This window comes from Emiliania huxleyi (assembly GCF_000372725.1).
Source record: "Emiliania huxleyi CCMP1516 unplaced genomic scaffold EMIHUscaffold_466, whole genome shotgun sequence".
Taxonomy (NCBI): domain Eukaryota; phylum Haptophyta; order Isochrysidales; family Noelaerhabdaceae; genus Emiliania; species Emiliania huxleyi.
The window spans coordinates 32,872-49,868 of record NW_005198494.1 but is presented as its reverse complement, the minus strand read 5'-3'; the positions used below and the strand labels follow the sequence as shown (position 1 = coordinate 49,868).

General features: G+C 64.8%; 9 protein-coding genes across 9 annotated transcripts; 3 read left to right on the top strand and 6 right to left on the bottom strand.

The window, feature by feature from the left end:
- Positions 1 to 2,806: 2,806 nt before the first annotated feature.
- Positions 2,807 to 3,397, top strand: EMIHUDRAFT_370561 (hypothetical protein; the record flags this gene model as incomplete). Its single annotated transcript, XM_005768188.1, has 1 exon — positions 2,807 to 3,397. One exon carries the CDS (start codon positions 2,807 to 2,809, stop codon positions 3,395 to 3,397), a length of 591 nt encoding a protein of 196 aa, XP_005768245.1.
- Positions 3,398 to 4,856: 1,459 nt separating this feature from the next.
- On the bottom strand, positions 4,857 to 6,208 carry EMIHUDRAFT_459261 (hypothetical protein; the record flags this gene model as incomplete). The annotated part of the gene is made up of 4 exons (XM_005768187.1): positions 4,857 to 5,080; positions 5,157 to 5,216; positions 5,284 to 5,504; positions 5,592 to 6,208. The coding sequence occupies 4 exons, from the start codon at positions 6,206 to 6,208 to the stop codon at positions 4,911 to 4,913; spliced, it is 1,068 nt and encodes a 355-aa protein (XP_005768244.1). The 3' UTR covers positions 4,857 to 4,910.
- A 334-nt stretch (positions 6,209 to 6,542) lies between these two features.
- On the bottom strand, positions 6,543 to 7,019 carry EMIHUDRAFT_245580 (hypothetical protein; the record flags this gene model as incomplete). The annotated part of the gene is made up of 2 exons (XM_005768186.1): positions 6,543 to 6,867; positions 6,949 to 7,019. 2 exons carry the CDS (start codon positions 7,017 to 7,019, stop codon positions 6,543 to 6,545), a joined length of 396 nt encoding a protein of 131 aa, XP_005768243.1.
- Positions 7,020 to 7,171: 152 nt separating this feature from the next.
- On the bottom strand, positions 7,172 to 8,434 carry EMIHUDRAFT_245579 (hypothetical protein; the record flags this gene model as incomplete). Its single annotated transcript, XM_005768185.1, has 3 exons — positions 7,172 to 7,240; positions 7,316 to 7,387; positions 7,616 to 8,434. 3 exons carry the CDS (start codon positions 8,432 to 8,434, stop codon positions 7,172 to 7,174), a joined length of 960 nt encoding a protein of 319 aa, XP_005768242.1.
- Positions 8,435 to 9,124: 690 nt separating this feature from the next.
- On the bottom strand, positions 9,125 to 10,146 carry EMIHUDRAFT_445535 (hypothetical protein). The gene has a single exon (XM_005768184.1). The coding sequence runs from the start codon at positions 10,091 to 10,093 to the stop codon at positions 9,353 to 9,355; it is 741 nt and encodes a 246-aa protein (XP_005768241.1). The 5' UTR covers positions 10,094 to 10,146; the 3' UTR covers positions 9,125 to 9,352.
- A 1,577-nt stretch (positions 10,147 to 11,723) lies between these two features.
- Positions 11,724 to 12,395, top strand: EMIHUDRAFT_245577 (hypothetical protein; the record flags this gene model as incomplete). Its single annotated transcript, XM_005768183.1, has 1 exon — positions 11,724 to 12,395. One exon carries the CDS (start codon positions 11,724 to 11,726, stop codon positions 12,393 to 12,395), a length of 672 nt encoding a protein of 223 aa, XP_005768240.1.
- Positions 12,396 to 12,998: 603 nt separating this feature from the next.
- EMIHUDRAFT_119246 (hypothetical protein) lies at positions 12,999 to 13,700 on the bottom strand (the record flags this gene model as incomplete). The annotated part of the gene is made up of 1 exon (XM_005768182.1): positions 12,999 to 13,700. The coding sequence occupies one exon, from the start codon at positions 13,698 to 13,700 to the stop codon at positions 12,999 to 13,001; it is 702 nt and encodes a 233-aa protein (XP_005768239.1).
- Positions 13,701 to 13,898: 198 nt separating this feature from the next.
- EMIHUDRAFT_370556 (hypothetical protein) lies at positions 13,899 to 14,556 on the bottom strand. The gene has a single exon (XM_005768181.1). It carries the CDS (start codon positions 14,312 to 14,314, stop codon positions 14,057 to 14,059), a length of 258 nt encoding a protein of 85 aa, XP_005768238.1. The 5' UTR covers positions 14,315 to 14,556; the 3' UTR covers positions 13,899 to 14,056.
- Positions 14,557 to 15,726: 1,170 nt separating this feature from the next.
- Positions 15,727 to 16,824, top strand: EMIHUDRAFT_119244 (hypothetical protein; the record flags this gene model as incomplete). The annotated part of the gene is made up of 3 exons (XM_005768180.1): positions 15,727 to 15,848; positions 15,958 to 16,683; positions 16,788 to 16,824. The coding sequence occupies 3 exons, from the start codon at positions 15,727 to 15,729 to the stop codon at positions 16,822 to 16,824; spliced, it is 885 nt and encodes a 294-aa protein (XP_005768237.1).
- Positions 16,825 to 16,997: the final 173 nt, after the last annotated feature.

The window sequence follows — 16,997 nt, the reverse complement described above, 5'->3', positions numbered from 1 at the left end:
TGGGAAAAAAAGGGGAAAAAATTTAGAGAATTTGCAGGGGTCCCCCCCATTCCCGCTAGGTGTCCCAGTCCGAGCCTGGCTGTTCTTCACCTTGAACACTTGAGCACTTGATAGGGCCGATTCCGCATGGTACGGGACCCCTCGATCGTCTCGCCCTCCCTCACTGTTCTTCACCTTCCTACCTAACCTAACCTAGCGGACCGGTGTAAATGAACAAAGGGAACTGGGTTCCCGCTGCTCGCGCGCTCGTCGCGCTGCCCCTCCTGGTGACGAGCCTGCGCTGCATGCAGTTTGCTCCTCCCTTCCTGCGAGGACCTGGCCTCGATCGAACCTGCTCTTTCCCATCCGTTAGTTATCCGATGACAGGGATACCGCCTCGAGAACGAGATACCGCCACAACCTCCATCGACCCGATGGTAACCCGATATCGCAACCCGATAGTACTCGAGTATCAAAAAAAGGAGGCATGCCAACCCCTCCCTCCCTCCCCCCCACCCCCCTCCCTCCCTCCCACCCTTCCTACCCGATATCGCAATAATGCAACTCGAGTAAAACAGCGCGAGAATGAAACGTAATGAATTCGCCGACGCGACGTGCGAGCATGGAAGATGGCATCTGAGCCCTGGCCTCGACACCTCGACACCAAACCTCGACACCAACTCGACACCTCGACACCCCATGCCAACTCGACACCCTCGACACCCCTCGACACCCCTCGACACCATCTAGGCTGAAACCATGCTCGACTGTGTCAAGGTGCCAAACTCGACACCTACCTCGACACCCCTCGACACCCCTCGACACCGCTCGACACCGCTCGTACGACACCGCTCGACACCGCTCGAACCACCTCGACACCTCTGATGATCCTAAACACAGCAGAGACGTAGACCCATTTGGAGTCACAGAGTTAGAGATCATGGTTGCAGCAGCAATCAAACTTGGCTGGGTAAGTACTTTCATCCCTCAGTTGCAGCCTCTCAAGTTCTAGCCCTGGTTCTAGCATAGAACCAAGTTGCAGCTCAGTTGCATCCCTGTTGATGTAGCAAACATGGCAGTACTCAGGTAGCCCTCAGGTGCTGCACAGCACCTTGTACAGTGGCAATGAATCCTCACACCAGTGAGCTTGTGCCATGAGTGCAGACCTGTGGTCCACATGCGCTTTGTGCACTGGCGACGCTCGGCTGCAACGGCGACGCTGCAGCGGCGGCGACGCTGCTGCGATGGGGTACTGTAGCCCTTAGCTGCTGGACAGCACCTTGTGCAGTGGCAATGCCCACTGACTCATGGCACCAGCCTTGTGAAAGGAGCGCTGTGGTCAGTTGCGCTTTGTGCGCCGGTGGCGCTGCAGGGGCGACGACGCTGCAGCGGCGACGCTGCTGCGGTGCTGCGCCTGCACAGCACCTTTGTGCACAGTGGCAATGACTCCCGGCACTTGATGTCCTCAAATGTCCACAGATAGTATGTATGTAACTAGTGAGAGCATTTGGGTTTGGGGAGGGCGCGAGTCCGAGTGGGAGACTTTTCGGCGGGCGTAGTGACAGTTAGGTAGGAACGGACCACCAGCGGCGTAGGAGTCCTACACCAAAGGACCGCACATGCAAAGGACGGGATCCCGCTCGTCGCATCCTTCGCGGAGTCCGGAATGATACCGCACATGCTTACGACCGAACCCGCCTCCAGGCCGACTTTCACGCGGGTCATGGCCTCCCGCAAGCGCGCCCGCACCGCCGGCGAAGGCGAGGAGGAGGGCGATTCGGTGCCGGTCGCGGATGGCTTCGAAGCGCCCATCTTTGGCGCGCGCGTCGTCGGCCAGGTCACCACGCTGGCGCTCGAGGGCGAGGACGGCCCTCTGGCATCGCTGCAGCTGTTGGCCGTCGCAAGCGATCGCGCGGGCGGCTGGTACGTCACGACTAAGGAGGGCTCGCTGCTGCACGTGTCGGCGGCCGGGCGCGTGCGCACCGTCGCAACCTGCGAGGAATGCCGCGGTATTGTCCTCAGCCCCGACGGCAGCGTGCTGTTTTTGGCGGGTGGCCACAAGATCCGGCGGGTGGAGGTGGCGACTGGCGCTGTGACTACGCTCGCGGGCAGCGGCGAAGAAGGCGACGCGGACGGCGTGGGCGACGCGGCGCAGTTCAACGCCCTATACGGCGTCACCATCAGCCCCGACGGCAGCGCGCTGTTTGTGGCGGATGTGGCGGACTGGGGCAGCAACAAGATCCGGCGGGTGGAGGTGGCGACGGGCGCTGTGACTACGCTCGCGGGCAGCGGCGAAGAAGGCGACGCGGACGGCGTGGGCGATGCAGCGCAGTTCAACGACCCATACGGCGTCACCATCAGCCCCGACGGCAGCGCGCTGTTTGTGGCGGACTTCTGGAACCACAAGATCCGGCGCGTGGAGGTGGCGACGGGCGCGGTGACGACTGTCGCGGGCAGCGGCGAAGAAGGCGACGAGGATGGCGTGGGCGGCGCGGCGCAGTTCGAGCACCCAGCCACTGTTGCCGTCAGCCCCGACGGCGGCGCGCTGTTTTTGGCGGACTACGGCAACCACAAGATCCGGCGGGTGGAGGTGGCGACGGGCGCGGTGACGACTGTCGCAGGCAGCGGTACTGCTGGCAAAGCTGATGGCGTGGGCGACGCGGCGCAGTTCTCATGCCCAGTTGGCGTCGCCCTCAGCCCCGACGGCAGCACTCTTCTGGTCCGCACGCGAACGGCTCTCCGCCAGGTCTGCGTGTCTGCGCCTCCGCCTCCCTCCTTTGCACCGATTGTGGTGCCGCCCTCGACCCTCGTGGCAGACCTGAAGAAGATGCGGGGCGACGCCAGCCTCCCCGACGGCAAGGTCACTTTCCTGGTCGGAAGGGAGGAGCAGCGCATCGAGCACGTGAGCAAGAACCTGCTCTGCGTGCGGTCCGAGTACTATGGGAAGATGTTTGGCATCGGCATGAAGGAGCGCGACGCCGCCGAGATCACGGTGCCCAAGACGGACCTCGCCAGCTTCACCGCCTTCATCGACTACCTCTGCACCGACCAGCTCGACCTCGGCGAGGGGGGGGGCGAGCAGGCGCGGCGCGCGCTCGTGCTGCGGGAGCTGGCGCAGATGTACCAGGTGCCGCGCCTCGAGCTGCTCTGCGCGCAGGCGCTGCAGGAGAGCGTCGGGCCGGCGAGCGCCGTGCCGCTGCTCGAGGCGGCGCACACGACGGGCGACGGGCGGCTCCTCGCGCAGTGCCGCCGCTACGTGGCCGACCACGCCGCCGAGGTGCGGGCGAGCGGCGGCGTGGAGCAGCTGCGCGACCTGGGCGTGGCCAAGGGGCTGCTCGGCGACGCGCTCGACCAGGTGGCGGAGCTGAAGATGGGGGCGGCGCGCACGGCGGCGGGCCGGAGGGCGGCGCCCGCCTAGTGTCTGGTTTGCGCGATCATCGCCTTGAGGCAGCCTCGCCTCGCACTCCGGCCTTTTGTCGCTTGCGTGGGGTCGGGTCTCGGGTGGCGCGATTCCGATTCGCGATTGGCAAGGCCGTGTTCACATCGAATAAGTCATCGTGTGATCACATCGGACTTCCTAACGGCGGCAATTGATAGATAGAAGGCGAAGAACTCAGAAGCTGTGCGCAAAGTGCCAAATAAAACAAGACAACAACGGCCAAGACGATGGCGAGGACGGAGGAGACACGGGACGACGGCAGGCGAGACGAGGAGGACAGAGGCGAGGGCAGAGACAGCGCCCATAGTCTGAGGGTATCCTAAAAGTTCGGCCGATTTGGGTCAAAACGCTAAAAGCACGGCTAGCCGTAGATTTGGGGCAAAACGACAAAAGTGGGCCCGCCCGGGGCAAAATGGTAAAAGTCGCGCCGCCGCAGGCGCGCGAAAATTTTGGACATTCTACTCTCCGGCGAATGCCACTAGCCCCCCCAAGCCGGCAGATGGTACCTCGGCAGCTGCAACCAAGCCAGCGGGTGAAGTGTTGTGGGAGGATGCGTCCTTATGTGTCACAAACTTGTAGCGCTACATGTCTGGACACACACCGGCGGGCGCTTTCGAGGGGCGAGCGGCAGCATTTTTTTAGCCATAGTGTGCGGGAACTACTTTGCCGTTGCGGGACGATAGGGATAGCTAGTACTTGCTGCACCCGCGGCGCGCAGCGCCGAAGAAATTTTTGAAACATGCTAAAAGTTGGGCGCTCCGAGACGACCAAATTGGTAAAAGTCGCACTCTCCCCTGACCCGATCAAAAGCGTAAAAGCACCCGAGGCTCCAGAAACCTAACCCTCAGACTATGGACAGCGCCGCAGTCGACGGAGGCGACAACGATGGAGAAGGGGAGGGAACGAAAACGCGCACAGAGGATGAGGACATAAACTGGGACGACGCAGCGGGGGGGACGCGACGAGGGAGAGCCGCAGGAGCCCTCTGTGGAGCAGGCGCGCGAAAGCAGCGATGAGTGGCGCTTCGTCAGCCACCTGTGGGCGGCCACCGGGGTGACGGTCAAGCTCGCGACGGGGTGAATCTGGTGCGTCTAGTATCACTGGTGGGCAGGGTCTGCAGCAGCAGCGCTCAAAAAGAGGGAAAAAAAGCGGCTGCTACTTTGACTGTCGACTCTCTCGACGCACCGTGCTCGGCCCGGCCGGAAAGCTGGCTGGTGGTCGCGCGCAGCGCGTCGGCGGGCTCCGACTGGTTGGGCACCTCGGCTGGGTCCATCGGCAAGAGGCCCGCGCCGTCGGCCAGCCCCGCGAGCGCATGATGCCCCTCCGAGAGGCGCTGACGCCCCGCCGAGATCGCGCTGGTTTGCCACGAAAAGACGAGGCGTCCAGGGGGGGGGGTCAAGTATGTTACATCATACTGCTCTTAACGTTTGACAACCCTAACGGCACTCTGCGCACACCGCACAAAAACCCACTCCCACGACAGCCGCACCAGCTAGTACGGAGGCGGCGGACGGAACGGAATGCCTCCACCTTGCCAGTTACCGCGGGGCCCACCTCTGCCGCCCGGTCCGAAGCCCGCCCCTCCCCTCCCTTCTCCCCCGCCCATCCCAAATGCGCGGGCCTGCATCCTCGCCTCGGCCCGGTTGCGCGGGGGGGGCATGCCTACCGACGACAGGGCGGGAGGAGTGAGAGAGGCGAGACCGCTCGACGCTCGGAGGCTGCGCGGCTACAGCCCCACCTCCCATGCCGCCGCCCATCTGGCCCATCCCCATCATGCCGCCCATCGTCATGCCGCCGCCTGAACAGAGCCAGCCAGGCGTGAGGAGAGCGAGGGAAGAGCGCGAGAGTGATGAGAGGCGGCGCGCCCATGCCACCCATCGGGCGCATCCCGCCCAGGCCTCCCCCGTAGCGGCCGCCGCCGCCGCCGCCGCCGCCGCCGCCGTAGCCGCCGCCACCGCCGCCGCCGTAGCCTCCTCGGCCGTATCCTCCTCCGCCGAAGCTTTCGTCAGCCATGCCGACCGAGTGCGGCACGACCGAGGCGGCGATCGGGAACTCCAGCGGGCCAGTGTTGCGCACCTCGACCACGCTGCCGGAGCGGGGAGGAGGGCAGGCGTGAGGCGGGCGAGGCGCAGGCTGAGAGCACCGGTGGCGGCAGAGGCAGCGAGAGAGACACCTGCCATAGCCGGGCGTCTCGAGAATGTAAAAGATGGGCCGCTCGCGCCCGTCGTCCGTGTACAGCTCGATGCCCTGCCGGTTGGTGTTTGGGCCCTGCACGATCTCGATGGTCGCATTGACGGGAAGGCCGTCGCTCCGGAGCAGGACCTGCACGGCATCAACGTAAGGGCCGACAGGGTACGTCCTCAGAGAGCCGCCCTGCACGGTCGAGGCGGACTCGAGGCACTCGATCGACGGCTGCTCCGCCCCGCCTCCAAAGACGCCGACGTCCGACATTGGAAACTCGAGTGGGCCGGCATTGCGAACGGCAATCGCGTTGGACCTCGGGTGCCGCCCCCGCATCCCCACTGTGCCGCGAACGGGGCGGAGGTTGCCGTTCTCGCCATACACGCGCATGCGAAATGCCGTGTTGTCCGGCCCCGACCAGAGCTCGACATTTGCGTCCATCGGCCGTCCTTCCGTGCCGAGAAAGAAGCCGCCCTCCTCCGCCCACGGGTCGGGAGAGTGCCAGGTGCGCAGCGAGCCGCCCTGGAGCTGCATGGCTGCCGGCGAAGCGAGCCGCGCCGAGGAGGGGCCGGGCGCAAGCCAGGGAGCGCCGAGCAGCGATAGCAGCATCGTGGATGTGGTGCGGCGCTGTCTCTCTGTGCTTGAGCCGGCCTTGTGCTTGTGAGCCAGCCAATCCAGCGAATCCTGTCGCCTGCGTGTTGGAATCCGCGTTGTGGGTGAGCCATAGGAGGTATTTCTTCTCAATAACAAGCAACAAACAAACAACAAGGCTGTGAGAAGTTAGTTCTCGTCCTCCCGTGTTGTGAGAAAGTTCTCTCTCTCTCTCTCTCTCTCTCTCTCTCTCTCTCTCAACGCTCTCTCTCTCTCTCTCTCTCTCTCTCTCTCTCTCACACACACACACACACACTCTCACCCTCTCTCACGGGCCGCCGGGCCGGGTCAATCACCGGAGGTCAATCACCGGCGCGGCGCGCAAGCGCATCTCGTCCTGCACGGAGAGGAGGCACAGCCTCCACCCCTGCGCCGCGGTCGCCAGCCCGCTAACAAAGGCGCGCGCCGCCCGCTCCTGTCCCGCCTGCGCCCTGGAGACCGCCGCCGACTCGGGCCCTTGCTGCTGCGCGATCAGCAGCCGCTCGTGTCTCGCGCGCCGGCCCTCGGGCGCGCTGCCCCCCGCAAACGACTCTCGCCCGTAGCAGACCCACTCACGGCGCGGCGCGCGCGTGCTCGCGTTGAGCCGCTCGAGCATCGGGCGGAGGCGACGCATCCACCTGTGAGCGTAGAGGGGCCTGGTAAGGGGGGGGGGCGGGCGCTCCGCTACGTATCGCTCTCTGCGTGCTCCTCACGCGCACCGCTCGCGCTGCTGCCGCACCACCTCCTGCGCGTGCCTCCTGCGGTTGAGCTCCGCCTCGTGCGCCGCCATCGCCGCGAGTCGGGCAGGCTCGAGCTCGAGCTTGTGCACCGTCACCTAGACATTTCCTAGACACTTCCTAGACACTTCCTAGAAGGCTCGAGCTCGAGCTTGTGCACTGTCACCTACACGAAGGCTCCGGCGCGGCTCCGGCGCGGCTCCACTCATCGAGCCCTCGCGCGGGACGTCGCCTGCGTGGCCAGCTCGCGCACCGTCGGGCCCGCGTCGCCCACCTGTTCACGGCTCGACCCGTCACGACGCGGCCTTCGCAGCTGGCTCGTTCGGGCGCTAGCCCCCCCCCCCGGGACCATGTCGCTCAGCGCGACAAAGTCCACCGACAAGTTGAGGGCCTGCGAGGCCTCGAAGATGGCGTACCCCACCTGCGGGGCGCGCATGTCGCGTCGTCGCCCGCTCGGACGCGCCGACGCACAGGGTTGCGGTGTCGCACAGGCGTGTGTCGCGAGCGCGTACCGTCAGGTCCTCGGACTGGCACTCCCACGGCTACATCTCCCCACGTCTCCCCACATCTCGCGTACCGTCAGGTCCTGGCACTCCCACGGCTGCCAAATCGCCCCACATCTCCCCACATCTCCCCATATCTCGCGTACCGTCAGGTCCTCGAACTGGCACTCCCACGGCTCCCACCACGGCTTCGCCCACGGCAAGTGGTTGCGCTCGTCTGGGAAGCGCTCCCTGCGGCTGAGCGAGGCGCGGCGGACGAACTCGGCCGCGTGCGGCCCCGTGAAGGTTCGCGCCGCCAGCGGTCGCGAGAGCACCTGCAGGGCGCCCGTCGCAAAAACAAAGGGGCCGCGAGTGGACGCGTTGATCGGCTCGCCGGTCGAGACGCCGCGCACGTAGCAAAAGTGGTGGTTCTTGCAGACGTTGCACCCACCGCGGCTCAGAGCGCCGTTCGGCCCGCCCGACCATCCGCACGGCACGTTGTACTCTGGCAGGAACGACGCGTACTGCGGCCAGCCCACGTACAGCATCCGGCCAGATGCGACCAGCGAGCGTGCTCTCAGGATGTCGGCGAGGTTGCCATAGAGGTTGAGCGAGTCGTCGTCCGTCTTTGCGAGGAAGCTGGCCGCAGGAAAGGCGTGCACCGCGAGCGCCCACCACCCAAAGGACTTTTCGACACACGCAGCGCCCGTCTCGTCAGCTTTCCCCGTCACAATGATGTCGCCGTGCTGCAGAATCTCTTGCTGGATTTGAGATGTGTTCTTCATGATGCAGCCGACAACAAAGCGCTGGACAATCTGCGGTTCTTCGAAGCGCATGAGTGCAGCACGCAGGAACGTGCGCCGGAAGGGCAGCCCGGGGCTCGTGATCACACCAATCGCGAGCAGCAGTCTGCGGCCGTCCTGCACCCTCGGCAGCGTCGGACGCAGCTGGCAGGGAGGAACGCGTGGGAAAGAGGTGCCACGCATCTGTGCTCTTCGCGGCCGGAAAGCAGAGTCGGACATTGAGACGAACAACGCCGTGGGGCCAGAGTGTAGCCCGCCGCGTTGTCCCGCACGAAAAGAATTTGGCGCGGCCCCGAGATCGCCCGAGATAGCGCGAGATCGCCCGAGATCGCGCGGCGCGGCCCGGGGCGGGGTGGATGGGTTGGGAGCGAGGGGGCGGAAGTGTTCAGTGCGGTAGATGGCGAGCTCGAGGCGCGTGAGCCGGACCTGTGAGCCGGACCACCCCCTCTTGTTATCTGCGTTGTTGAGCCAGGACTCAACATACTCGGGCTTGCGAGTCCCAAACTGTCACTCCCCTTTCTCCCGGCCGGGGTGGGGCGCGCGCGGGGGCGGCGGGTGTGCGGCGGGTGTGAGGGATGTCTGTGAGCCCGAGAGCGATATGCCATGTCCGCCTTGCGTTGTTTCATAACATCGAAGGCTAAGCTCAAAAGAATTTTAGCATCTCGCACAACACTGGGGACTGGCGTGCACTGGCACTAACACAGGTACACCACGAAAAGAAACCTGTGAGGCGTTTTCTTTCCTAATTTTCTTCTCGGCTTTAAAATCCCTGTGAGCTGTGTGGTGGCGCTGGCGGCGTGCCGTCCTCCCATCCGCATCCAGTCCCTCCCTTGGGTTGTCTGTTTTCACTTCCTCTTTTTCTTCTCGGCTTTTCGAGGTCAGCGCAGCCCGTCATAAATCTACACCAACCGCAACCCGAACACCGCGTCACACACAAGACTGAAAAGAAGAGTCTCTCAGAACTGCCCCTTTGCAGCATTGGCTGGGAGCATGCGCGCGTGTTGGCGCCGGTTGCATCACGCGCGGCAAAGGCGCTCAGCGGAGAGCGGACGGATCGCACAGGCGCTCCCCGGCCTCGCCGCGAGTTGGCCTGGCAGATGGCTAAGACGACGACGAGAGGGCGAATCGCGCGTCTCGGCTAGCGTACTCTTGCTTCGACTTGACGTAGGAGCGCGGCCGTCCCGAGCAGCACGAGCGCACGAAGGCGAGCGCCTCGACCTCGTCGCGCACGATCGCCGTCGGCTGTGGTGGGAGGAAGACGCGCTGCAGCAGGCGGACGAGCTGCCGTGCGATGGGGTTGCGGACCAGCACGACGTGCGCCTGGACGTGCGTGTCCCACGCCTTGACGTGCTGCTCCACCCAGTCGTGCACGCGCCGCATCATCCCCTGCGACAGCCTCGGCCAGGTGATGCCACGCGGGTCCCACTCGACGGTGAAGGCGCGCCGCTGCCGCAGCACGCGCGTCATAAAGGCCTGCGCGTCCGCCACCGAGTCCTCGTCGAACCGGTGGCCGGCCGAGATCCGCAGGATCGGGTGCCGCAGCCCCTCAGGTCTCTCGAGCACGACCCGGCCGCCGTGCGCGAGGCTCTGAGGACCCAGGAGCACCTTGCCCCGAGAGGCCTGCTGCTCGCCGGTGCCACCCAGCGAGATGAGTTGCGACACCAGCTCCCAGGACGGGCGGGCGCACGGCGCCGCGACAGCAAAGAGGAAGAAGATGCCCGCCCAAGCGTAACGCCGTCTCCCGGCGTCAGAGTTACCCTGAGCCGCCTTGCGCGGCTGCGGCTGCAGCGGTGGCGCGCTGGTCTCGTCGAATGTCAGGCGGGAACGTCCGCCGGCGCCCATCGTCTCTCTCCTTGAGAAGAAGAGCGGCCGGCCGGCTTTTGAGAAGCGAATAGAGAGCGGCCCTAGAGCGACGAACCTGGACCGACACACTGTGAATATCCCCAGGGCCTCCAGGGCTCGCACCTCAACCTCTCACAGGCCAGCGCACAGCGCCATAGGAGGTATTTTCTTCTCAATAACAAGGCTGTGAACGGGAGCAGAATGTAGAGTTCGATCCTTAAGGAATACAATGTAGGACCAGGAAGACGCTGGGAACCAGGATGTAGGAAGACGTCTGATCAGAGCTCAGACGCCGTTCACACCGTCTCCCCAACTATCACACTCACACTGACAAGTTGGAAGCAATGAATCGCCTTATCTCTCACACTCCCCCATTGTCTGCAGAGACAACAAAGGTAAGGCGTTGCGCTGATCAGGGGCGCGAGCTAGTGAACGTGGCAAGGTGAGCTAGTGAACATGGCAGGTGACCTTCCGTCTCCCGCGCTGAAGGTAGTAGAGCCTATCGGAGCGGTCGACTGGATGTCAATTGATTGTGAACAGCATGGAAGAGGCCGATCTAGTAGATCAGCGGACGAGCTTGGCTCGGTGCTTGAGGAAGGTCGTCTTGTCGAGGGCCTTCGTCCAGATAAAAGTCAGTCCGGCCTTCAAGTGCTCCAAGGCCCAACTTCAGGCGGCGTGCCGTCCTCCCATCCCTCCCTTGGGTTGTCTGTTTTCTTTCTTTCTTTCTTTGCCCAACTTCAGAATCGTGCTTCAGGTAGGTTTGTGGCTGGGTTGGGTTGGGTTGTTGGAGGTGGGTTGGGAGACTTTAGGAACCAACTTTCTTGGGTTGGGTGAGTGAGAGAGTATTCTTGATACGAAACCACGACGACACACAGGTACACCACGGGAGCCGCCTAAGCGACTCCTGCGAGGGTGGCGAGGCACTTAGCTCCGTGCACCCGCCTACCCCCGCATATGAAAAGAATTTTACAAGCAAATCCCTCGCACGACACTAGGCACGGGACTGGCGCGCACTGGCACAAAACAAAACAGTGTTAGAGTTGTTGGTATTGCTAAAAATCTCTCTCTCTCTCACTGGCACTAACACAGGTACACCATGAAAAGAATTTAAACAAAACAACTCTCTCTCACAGCACACAGGCTCGACACAGGTGCGAACTGGCGCGTGCTAGTACTATCACCGGCATGAAAAGAATTTTACAAACAAACTCCCTCGTACGACACTAGGCACGGGCGGGACTGGCGCGCACTGGCACTAACTAACATGAAAAGAATTCAAAAGATAGAGTCAAGTGAGAGAGAACGACGAGAGTGGGACGACCGCGAGGTGGCATGCGTCGGGCCGAAGCCCGTCAGGCACTCTCTCCCTAACCCTAGCATTCTCCCGAACCCTAGTGTGTGTTGGTTGCCTCTGTCCGGCACCAACTTGATTCGTAGATGCGCGTCTCCCCCTCCCCCTATGTGCCGCCACCCCCCTCCCTCCAATCCGTAATTCCGTAAAATCGCGCGAAAAGCGCCCTAATCGAGCTGGAGAGCGGCCCCCAGCCGCGTGGGAGCGTGCCCCAGCTAGCAGGTGCTGGAGGGTCTGCTCAACGAGCTCGGGACAGCCGACCTCAGTACGCTCGAGCCCATGCTCAAGCACGATACAGGCGCAGTGCTCGACGCGATCCGAAGCACCACTGCAGCCGCAGAGGCTGGTGCGGCGGTTTATGCCAGCTCGGCCACGAGCAATGTTGTTGTGTGCCCAAGCAGCACTGCCACCGCTGGCGTAATCTCTGGTCAGCACAACGGCAGCATCTCCCGCACTCTCGTCAGCACAGACGCGCAAACCACGCTAAAGGGCTCGGACATCCATGCAGCCGCGAGTAGTGCGAGTGCTGAGGTGCTGCTCCGGCAGGAGTTGGAAGAGAAGTTGTGGTCACAGACCAAGGAGCTCGCTTCTGAGCAGCGCTCTGCGAGCGCTGTGAAGAAGGCGCTCGCATCGGCGCGGGCTGAGCTTGCTGCGGCACAAGAGCGTAGGCGTTCCGACCGCGACAACCTGAGGACAGCGCAGCAGGCTGCTAAACGTGACATCAAAACGGCCGAGCGGATGGCCGACGAGGTATCACACGCAGCTCGAGCTGATTTTGAGTGGCGTATCGGCGAGATGCGGGCCAAGATCCAGGCCGAGCTGCGCGAGCAGCTCGACGCGCTGCAGATTTCGATGGAGGCAGAGGCGAGGCGCGCTGATGCCGCAGAGGCGGAGAGGTCAAGGCTGTACGACAAGATGGAGGGGATTATATGCGCACGCGACAGAGGTTGATAGTCGCACTCGCAGGGGCGCAGCGCAAGCGCGAATATAGTGATTGTTAAGACGGATATACGTAGCGTTACAGTCGCACGTCGTCGCCCTCCCACTGTGTGCGCCGCCCGCGCGGACCCCGGAGAGCTGCTGCGCGTGCACAGACACTCAGACAGCGTTGCGCGAGCATTGGAGAGGCCAGCCTCCGGCTTCTCAGCGTGTCGCGAGTGCTGTGTCTCTGCCTGCCCGTTGTAGCTGGGTGCGGCGGGGGAGTCTCTCGTGGTTTTTTGTTACACGATTTACGGACTTACGGATTTACGGATCCACCCCCCTCCCTCCCCGTCCCGCGGTCCGGCCGTGAGACGCGCATCTACGAATCAAGTTGGTGCCGGTGTGCTTTCAGGAGAAACTTTCACACCTCGCCCCGTCGTGTCCAGGCCCCGCATTGTGTGATTGCGGCGGACCCGCGTCCACGACTACGTCGTCTCTAGAGAACGTATACAACCCCCTTCTGGTGTCAGCGGCCCTTAGAGCGACGAACCTCGAAAAAAGAAATTTGCGCTTGGCTGCCTGTTTCGCACCGCTCTCCCACGCGCCCGCGGGCGGACCCTCACCGCGCACAGCTCACTGCAGCCCCAGCCGGTACAAGGCGAGCACCATCGGGTTCGGGCGCTGCTCCTCGTTGTACTCGTCCTCAAAGCACTTCTCGGGCGGCGGGAGGAGGTCCGAGAAAGGCGGCTGCTGCAGGTTCCAGGAGCGATACTTGACGCCGACGGTCAACATCTCGGCGGAGTTGTCGCCCCGCGCGTAGTGTGAGAGGAGCAGGAGCCGCGCCCCGCTCTGCGCGATGTGCCTCAGTGCCCGGACCGCGTCTTCGGCGCTCATGTGGTTGAGGCATTGCCGGCATAGCAAAAGCTCGGCGGCCACGGGCAGCGGACTGGCCACCACGTCGTGCGCCCGGAAGGCGACCGCCGCGTAACGCGGGTCCGCCGACGCCGAGGCATAGGCGGCGGCCGCGATGTCGATGGCAGTGACGTGGAGAAGTGGGAACGAGGCGAGTTCTGGGCCCAGCCAGTTCAGATCGCCGCAGCCAACGTCGATCAGGCTCTTCACGCCATTCGAACGGACCACCTCCGCCACTGCACGGGCGGCGCCTTGGGCATTCGCTACACTGCTCCCAGGTCCCGACGCAGACTCGCCGGTGCCCCAGAGCCGCCGCTGGTATATTAGCGAGAATGCTGTCGCTCTGTCCTCAAGAACGCCCGTGGCGATACTCGAGCCGGACGTCTTCGCGCGGCACATCGCGAGGATCGCTTGCTGGTCCATATCGTTCCTCCAAGTGCGAGTGCGCTTCTTAGCAACTCGGCCCCGGTTGTGAGGCTGATGACCGCACTCCCAAGTGCCTGAAATGCAAGCTTAGCTCCCCGGCCCTGGGTGTGCGGGTGCTGACTGCAACAAAGTGCGTGGAAGCTGCGCCGCACTGCTATTCGCCAGGAAATCGAGGAAAAAGAAAAGGCGCGCGCCTTCTTCCTTTTTACTTTTTGATAACAAGGCACGAACTCTTTGGATATAAATCATCAATTCCCGTGCCTTCCTCAAGAAGGCAAGGGGAGTTGGGCGGCGTGGCGCGTGGGCGGCCGGGCTGCCGCCCCGTGCTGCGGGCCTCTTCAGCGCCGCGCGCGTCAGCGCTGCAGCATCTGCATGCACTGAGTCTGGCGGTGCGACGTGAGCGCCGGCGCGCGCCTCGCCTCGCGCCTCCGCGCGTCGCTGCGCTGCGTGGAGGCGAGTAGGTTGCCAGAGGGCGGCTGCGCCTCGAGCTGCAGCCGGCGCAGCTGGCGCCGCGCATCGTCCGAGTGGTTGGTGTACTCGAACGCCTGCGTCGCGTCGCGGCCGGCAGACGCGGCGAGCAGCTCCGGCCCTCCCGGGTGGTCTAAGAGCATGGGTGTCGCGTCGTGCCACGCCCCGTCGATCTGCGGCAAGGTCCCGGCGTGAGGCGGGAGCGACACCTCGACTCCGTGACACCGCTGTGTTCGTGGGTAGTTGGATGAGGGCGAGGCTCGGGGCGAGGGCTGGTGAGGTGCGAGCCTTGAGCAGGACACGCCCGGCAGTGCGATAGGCGCGCTCGGCCCAGTCGCCGCAAAACTCAAAGTAGTGCTCTCGCCACCGCTCGCCGTGGCGCGGCGCGGCCGCGGCCAGTCCGAGGAGCGAGCAGAGCGGCGCGAAGGAGCGGCAGAAGAGCGGCTCCCAGAGCGCGTCGGCAGCGGAGGCGTGGAAGAGCGTGCGGCAGGCCTGCGCAGCGTTTGTGATATCGCGGGCGCCGAGGTGGAGGAGGATGTGGTCGAGGGCGTCCGATGGCAGATTAATGAGGCCGCAAGCCGCATCGGGGTCATCCGGCAGCCGGATGCCTGTGCTGCTCGGTGATGTCGCCGCTTGATGAGGTTCCGTCTCGGGCGGTGGGCCTGCGCTGAGCACGAGCGCGAAAGTGGACGCGAGCTCGTTGGCGGAGCCGAAGTACTGATCGACCAGGTCGCGCCAAGTAGAAGAAGAAGGAGAAGACAAAAGAACAGGGGAAGCCTCGCTCATTCCCTTGGCGCGCACTGGATGGGGTTGATTGAAACGAGAATTCTTGATAAATGAAAAACCCCGTGAAGCGCCCAGACCGGAAACTCGAGCGAGCCCAAGCAGCGCCGGGACGCTCCTCTCCACCGTGATGCTCCTCGCCATCAGAGATCAGTTTGTTTGTTTTCGCCATCATCGTCACCACGACGTGGCTGCGGACGGGCGTCGCCCACGACATCGTGCGCCCGCTCTCCAACGTCGCCGAGATCCCTGCCTCGCCTGCCAGGAGCGGCGTCGAGCTCATCGCTGGGCAGGTGCGCGGGTAGAGCTCTCCACCATACTCTGCCGCGATCCCGGCGCGCGCGCTAGACGCCGACTCGGAGGCCGCACCGGTCAGGCGCGCAGCCGGAGAGAGAGGGACGCCGTCTTTCACAGCCTTAAATACGTTCACAGACCTTGTTATTGAGAAAGAAATACGTCCTATGGCGCTTTGCGCTGGTCTATGAGAGGTTGAGGTGCGAGCCCTGGAGGCCCTGGGGATGGGGGGAGACTACCCGCGGGCCTACAAGGCCCGCGCGCAGGGGGGTGGGACATTGAGATTGAAGGCGGAGGTGGAGGGGGGGGGCGGCAGGTGCTTGGCGGGTGCGGCAGAGCGGAGACCCAGAGCAGCGGCAGCCGCGAGCGGGTTGGATCCTTCGGTGACTGCCGCGGCCTGCAGCCGCGCCGTTTGCAGAGAGCGCTGACGCCGTCCATCCGTCCGCCCGCCACAGGGCTTCCGCCCGTGTCGCCTCTGATGCCGATGGCCACGGCGAGCGTCCTGCCCCTCACCACGTACGGATACGCCGCGGTGATCGGAATCTCATGCGGATCGTGGCTCACCTTCTTCTGGCTCGGTGCAAAGGGGATGCAGGTGATGTTTGGCGACGACGATGTCGAGGGCTCGCCGCGCTGGCGGCGCGCGAGCAGATTCGCAGCCCGCGCTCGCGCCGCCGCCCCGCTCACCAGGGCCGCCGCCGCCACGCAGGTGCGCGTTTGGCACGCTCAACCAGCTGTGCCTGCTCCCCGCCATCTTCCTGGTCGCGTGGCTGAGCGCGGGCCGCTCGATGGGCGGGTGGGAGCGCGTCCGGCTGCACGAGCAGCTCCGCGCCGCGGTGCGCGCGGCGCAGGGCGCGGCGGAGGAGGCGAGGGAGCGTCTCGAGCGGCTCGCGGCGCAGAGCGACGCCGCCGCGCTCAAGCTGCGTCTGGAGCGGATGGCGGCCGAGTCGTGCGGCGCGGCCGAGCGGATAGCGCACGGTGGGCGCGAGACGGCGGAGCGGCTGGTGGCGGAGGGGCGGCACTTAGCCCTCGAGGGGCGCGAAAAGGCGGAGCGCTTCGTCGCAGAGGGGCGCGCCTCGGGGGGGAGGCTGGCGGCGGAGGGGTCGCGGCTGGCGGCGGAGGTGCGGGACCAGGGCCTCGACGCGGCCGAGCGGCTCGCGGCCAGCGTAGGCGCGCACTTGGCGGCGGCGGGGTTCAGCGCGGCGGAGCGGGCGGAGTTCAAGGCGGCCGAGGCGGAGGGCGGCGTGGGCTCGCCCCTCAAGCGGCCGGTGCTGACGGCGGTGTCGGAGGTGTCCTTCTGCACCGTCTTCGCCGCCTTTATGATTTGCGACCTCCTCTTCGTGCCCGCCTCCGCCCTGCTCGTCGCGCACCACGCCGCCTGCCTCGTCTGCCACTTTTGGGCTATCTTCACACGACCACGCGGCGCGCTCCTTCCGTCCCCGCCCCCGCTCCCCCCGAGCCCCCCCCCGCTCCCCCCGACCCGCCCACTCGCACCCACCCTCCTCTCTCTCGGGCCGCGCCTCCCCCCTCGTCTCGCAGGCTCTCCTTTGCATTCTGTTTCATCACCGGTAGATGACTTCTGAGCGAATGACTCACTCCTCTCGCAGGCTTCCCGCTCTACTTTGCGGGCGTCGTTCTTCTCGAGCTCGGCTCCGGCTGCTGCAACTGGCGCGCCGCCGGCCGAGAGGAGGGGCGGGCCGGCGAGGCGTCCGCCAGAGCGAGCCGCCCCCCCCCCCCCCCCCCCGAGCG

Bases quoted from the DNA above. Each gene is read 5' to 3' on its own strand.
- EMIHUDRAFT_370556 (XM_005768181.1), bottom strand. From the start codon at position 14,314: ATGCTCTTAGACCACCCGGGAGGGCCGGAGCTGCTCGCCGCGTCTGCC.
- EMIHUDRAFT_445535 (XM_005768184.1), bottom strand. From the start codon at position 10,093: ATGGGCGCCGGCGGACGTTCCCGCCTGACATTCGACGAGACCAGCGCG.